The 6,000-nt window shown below is 43.4% G+C and overlaps 1 protein-coding gene across 1 annotated transcript in view; it reads left to right on the top strand.

The window, feature by feature from the left end:
- The first annotated feature begins 2,154 nt into the window (after nt 1-2,154).
- IRAK3 (interleukin 1 receptor associated kinase 3) overlaps nt 2,155-6,000 on the top strand; it is a 51,694-nt gene continuing 47,848 nt past the window's right edge. The window contains exon 1 of the mRNA XM_081309159.1: nt 2,155-2,489. Coding sequence (XP_081165285.1) covers nt 2,357-2,489 — 133 coding nt within the window. The 5' untranslated portion in view covers nt 2,155-2,356. The remainder of the gene's footprint in view (nt 2,490-6,000) is intronic.

Below are 6,000 nucleotides of genomic sequence, written 5' to 3' on the forward strand. Positions count from 1 at the left end.
GTTAATGATAATGACAAGACTGGGAGTAATCATTGACGTGAGTGGCTGAAACGGAGAGTAGAGTGGAGCTCAAGGTCACTGGAGGAGAGGAATCAAGGAACTGAGAAGCTAGGGTAGTGAAAAGTTCATCATCTATACTACATAGATGTTAAATCCCCTTGAAGTAACATAGGATTAGTATTGGAGAGAGTGACAGTAAGTCAGGAACTAGAGTCCAAAAATGAGGAAGAGGAATCAGGTTGGGAGAGAACCCTTGGGGGACAGCAACAGGGAAGATTAGTGAGTGCTGAAACTGATGACATAAAGTTGAAAACTCAAAGGCAATTTTAGGATAGGGAGGGAACATGGTCTAATAACCCAGTACTGGAAATGCAGATTTTACATAACCTAGCTTTCACTTAAAATCCTTGCTTCTTGGTGAATTAGCAAAGCAGGCATTTCTGAGTGTTTCCCTCACTGTTATGGTTTGGCTCTTCAATGTTCCATAAAGGTTCACATGATAAAGGTTTGCTCACCAGCATCTGGTGCTACAGGGCAACGGTGGATCCTTTAGGAACTAGGGCCTAGTGGAAGGAAGTGAAGACATGGGGGGCATGCTCTTTCCCCTTTTGGCTTCCCAGCTACCTTGAGGAGAGCAACCTTCCCTACCACACACTCCCACCACCGAGGTACCTTCTCGTTATAGGCCCCAAAGTAATGGAGGCCAAAGGACCATGAACTGAAACCTCTGAAACTATGACCCAAAATAAAAGTTTCCTCCTTTTAAGTTGGTCAAGTCAGGTATTTTGTCACAGTGACAGGAAGCTAATGAACATAACTCGCCTTCATTGACTTCCTGGTTCTTCTGCATATTTGAGTTTGCCTCTCCTGTTCTAGAAATTCAAGACTTTCTAAATACAGTACTTAATTGTATTTTGCCTCTGATGCTCAACATATTCAGTAGACCCTTTAAGAGATGGAATTTCAAAGGCATTTACACTTTGACAATAAAACCTTAGTCATTTGAATGAAGGGATATGGAAACTCCTGCCAAACAGCACAGATTTTATCAATTTTCAAGTATGTTTTTATGGAATACTACTTTTTTTGGAACTTCAGGTAGGGGTGCTAACTTCTAGTGCTAACTGGGCCATCTCCTCTTCCAGTCTTTAAAGTTGAGATTTTTCTCTCCATTTTTGAAGGATTTGTCTCTTTTTTTTTTTTTTTTTTTTTTTTTTTTGGTCAGTGCACTTGTATCATGCCTGTGGCAGAGTATAATGGTATAAACGATAGAAGATTTTAAAACAGTTATTTTTCTTAAACTCCATTATGAAGTAAAAGAAACATTTGGTGAAGCACTTTGAGAAAGGAAAAGATGATCAAAGTTTCATCAGGAAAGTCTAGGGAGAAGAAAATGTACTAAAACTAAATCATAGTATAGAGGAGGAGCTGCCTTCTGAAACACTTTACTCTGATTTGCTTGGTGCCTCTAGTTTTTCTATTGTTGACCTCTATGCCCATCTTTCCCAGCAATCACTCCACGCATGCACTTTTTTTTTTTTTTTTAATCTGTTTAAATTTGGTTAAGAGTTGGGAGGAAAATATGCCCAAAACTTGACAGGGGCTGTCTTCAGTTGAGTGGGGTCACAAGTGATTATTTTCTTCTTTTAATTTTTCTGGGGTTTCTAAGTGTTCCTAATGAACGCATATGTCTTCTGACAGAACGACATGATATAAACTTTTGTCAAGACAGCCCGACGTGTTGGTGGACGCCTGTAATCCCAGCAGCTTGGGAAGCTGAAGCAGGAGGATCACAAGTTCAAAGCCAGCCTCAGCAATTTAGCGAGGCCCTAAGCAACTTAGTGCAATCCTGTCTCAAAATTTAAAGGGCTGACGGATGTAGCTCAGGGATAAAGCGCTCCAAGGTTAAATCCCCAGTTATTCCACCCTCTCCCTCACAAAAAAAGACATGAAGACAGAACTCATAATTATCCAGGCCAGAAGACAGCCCATCCCAGGACAGGCAGAAGGGGTGGTGGGCGCACAAGTTCCTAAGTCCTGAAATCCTGATCTTTCTCTTTGGTTGTTCTCTTGGGTCACACTCCACCCAGCGGAACAAAAGAACCCTTCAAAACAGGAAGCCAACCAAGAGCCAGAGACAGGGAAACCTCATTGCCAGGCCCGAGGTCCTTAGGGGCACTCTAGGGAGCGGCGCTTTGCGTCATGTGGGGACCGCCCCCCGTGGCGCCAGGGCACGGTACATTCTGAGGTCTGGGCTGCGGTAGTGGAAGCAAGATTTCCGCGGTTGTGTAACGGGGCGAGGTGCTATCGAGAGGCCGGGGTTCTGCATCCCCCCTGCGCCTCCTGCAGCCGCGCCATGGCGGGGAGCTGCGGGGCCTGCGGCGCGCTCTCGGCGCACACGCTCCTGTTCGACCTGCCGCCCGCGCTGCTGGGCCAGCTGTGCGAGGTCCTGGACAGCTGCGATGGCGCGCTGGGCTGGCGCGGCCTGGGTGAGTGCGGGGCGGAGCGGGGCGGGGCGGCGGGGAGCCCAGCTGCGCGGCCCGGAGCTTCCCACCCGCACCGGCCCGGTCTCCGGCACAGGCTTCCCGAGACCCACACACTCGCTCCCCTTCCCGTCCAAAGAAACTTGGGAAGTCTTTGCGGCATAATCAAGTGAACTTGGGAAAGATACCTCAGGACAGCATCGAACTATTCCTGCCTTTCGGTTCGTGGTCTTCAAATATGATGTCTGTCATTGCAGAGTCAACTCGGAATAGAATTTTCATAGTAAATCATTTTGAGAACTTTAACAGGTTTATCCTTTGATGTTTACAGTGCGCTTCTGAGTCCCCAACTTACTTACAAATGAAATGCTAAAGTTAATTAGACTGCAATTTACTATCCTGGCTCTTAAACATATCTTGCTTATTTAACAATGTAGTGGAATGAAAGTTTATTCTGAAGAATGACTATTTAGAAAAATTGGTTTCAAAACTCCATTTTATGCAGATTGGAAAGTTGAGTAACTGCCTTTTGGAAGTGTTGAGTGTAATCATCAGAAATAATTTCAGACAAAAATCTTTGTTTTGTACGGTGTTTTGGATTAGATTTGATAGCTCATGCTAAATATGACTATGTCAAAACAGCTTTCCATTGTCTGAAATAGTAAATTTTCTTACCAAGAATAGCAGAAAACCTATGAAGAGGAAGTTTTCTTGGTTTTGGATACACAAAGTGTGTACGTTTTCTGAAACTATAGCACTGGACTTCTAGTTATATAAAAATCATTTGTATATTTTAAGCTCTATAATCTTGAATTATGGCCCTTCAGTAAAAAATCTCAGAAAGGGCACTTGACTCTGATTTATGGAAAGCATAGATTTTCAACATGCATTTGAGAGACAAGAGCTCTTCTCTACCAAATATGTTTGAGATGTTTTTGAGATAGGACATATATATTTGTACCTATAGATTTCCTACAATCATTGAATTTGTGCAGGAAACATGTTTTATTTCAGTGCATAAGTAGTGAATAGGGCCAGGTAGATATCATAAATGAATGAAGCAGGTTGATGGAGACAGTGAAAATATGAAAACCTAAGTCCCATTAAAAAGGGGCAGTCAGCATTCAGTCCCTGGGCATTGCTGCTTTCCAGCAAGTGCAGCTTAATTTGTTGGAGATCTTTCTATTCCATAACACTGAAATCTAGATATTCTTGCTTTAAATAGGTGTCTTATATACCCTCCCCAGTTTCCCTGAAAGTCTGATGCTATCACCATCACCAGTGTTTTAACAGGTAAGGACACTGGAGTACAAATTGGTTCTGTAACTTGCCCAAGTTCACACAGCTGAGAGTGGCAGAGCTTGGACTTGAGCCATGACAGTAGATGCAAGGTTTGCACCCTTAACCGCAGCAACTCTATACTTCCCCTCTGTGTCCTCTTTTTTTTTTTGCTGCACCTCACAACCTCCCTAAACCATAGCATTTCTGCCTTCAAAAAAAAAAAAAATTCTGTGAGCTATTTAAATATACAGCCAAGTTTTCCTAGTTGTAGCAATAAATGAAGATGATTCAAGTTAGGACAAGAAAGGCTATCTCTTCAGAGCAAGCGAAACAGCCACCATTGCTGTTACATTTGACAAAAGGCAAGCAGAAGAGTGGGAAGTTTTCAGGTGTGTCTGACTGCAGACTGGCTAACTCCAGGTGAGCCAGCATCCTCTCTGATTGTTTGGGTGTGCATATTTGGCTTTCTCGAATTGGTCTTAAACTGAAAGTAGGAGCAGAAATTAAGCAAGTTGTTAGATGCTGATCAAGTCCTGGCAGTTTGGGGCCAATTGCTAATTGTTTGGCTCCCTAGACTCATTGCTACAGATAGTAGTCTTGGACTGGTTACTGTAGCTAGAAGGCTAGCTTCTTGAGCTTGAGTTGATACTCATTATAGGCCAGAGTTTTATCTTTACATATAGTCTGGTCATTGTCACTTTGATTCTCTAGGGGAGGGATCTAAAATATTTGCTCTTTGATATTCCAGCTATAATTCACTGTCAGGGAGTTATGCGTATTGACTGCCTGAATCGCGTAGCTGGAAACTGACCAACTGCTTCACAAACTGTTAACTCAGCACTATGGAAGGATGCCCAGTTCAGGGTGTTCTGGGTAACTGAGTTAAATGTGCTGTGTTTCCCTATTGACACAGTGAAGGAAGAAAGTGGCAATGGGATGCAGGAATGGAAAACTTGACCTTTAGGAGGGGAAGGAACAATGATAGAAAATACTGAACCAAAAGGCTGTGCTGGGGGTAGTGGGTGTAGCTCAATGGCAGAATGCATGCTCAGCACGGAAAAGGCCCCGGTTTCCATCCTCAACGTGAGCGCGTGCACACACACACACACACACACACACACACACACACACTGCACTTTTATGCTTAGGCCAGGTGAAATTCTGAAGGCATAGAGGGACCCCGATTTTAAATGGAAAACAACAAATGTAATAGTAATAGGTGAAACTCTCTCAAGCTGATCAGGATTCTTGTGATGTGGACATCAGGCTACATTGACAGAGGTGGCTCAGATACGGATGCTTGCAGCCCCCATATTATGATGCAGGATAAGGTAGACCAGTGGCTGACACACTGGAATCACCCCTATCAGCTTTCAAATAGAAAATTGCCCCACCCACTTTTGGAACAGCTAATTCAGTAAGTCTGGGCGGAGTTCCAGCATCTTTTGTTGCATACCAAGTGAGTATGAATCTGATGCTTGGCCTGGCTTGGGAACCATGGGTGAGGCCAAATTCTCTTCTACTTCACTTAATTCTTTTTATCTTTAAGAATATTCTACACATGACTCTTCACATCATTTTGTCAATTGTTGTTATTAAAAATAGTGTGATCCTGATATAATACCAGGTTGATGTTAATGACTTTATGGCTTTATGATAGGAGCAAGAGCCCTAATTAGAAAATGTTATTTACTTCATAGACTTCATAATAGATATACAGAACCTCTGGTGATGAGAAACTGATGTGACTCCATTTTTGAGAAACCAGCCTCTACCTCAGAGCAAAGCCTGTCAAGGAAGGGGGCGTGACCCTTGTCCTTGGAAAAACCCATAGAGCACTCCTAGACACATACCCACTGAGTTGTTTATCTACAAATAACAGGAGAGATCTGCATCACCAGGTGTCCCTGACTCAGTTAGGCCAGGTGAGGACCCATAGCAACCCCCTAACAACCACCAATCAGCATGAGACAGGGAAAATACCTGGGATGCCAGATGACCTCCCAGTAGTTTATGGTGGTTGATAACATGTTGGGAAACCATGTAGTTCAGCACGTACTCCCCTCGTGGCTTAAACCAATCAGTTCAAAGAAACCCCCCTTTGTACTAACCAATCACCCCTACCCAACTTGTTCCCGCCAGTGAATGTGCTAATCAATGTTTAAAAGTTGTTGTTTGATTTTCCCGTGTTGTGGAATGATTTGCTGTGTGATGTTGTGACGTATAGAGTATCCCC

This window comes from Spermophilus citellus, assembly GCF_964194105.1.
Source record: "Spermophilus citellus genome assembly, chromosome: 10".
NCBI lineage: Eukaryota > Metazoa > Chordata > Mammalia > Rodentia > Sciuridae > Spermophilus > Spermophilus citellus.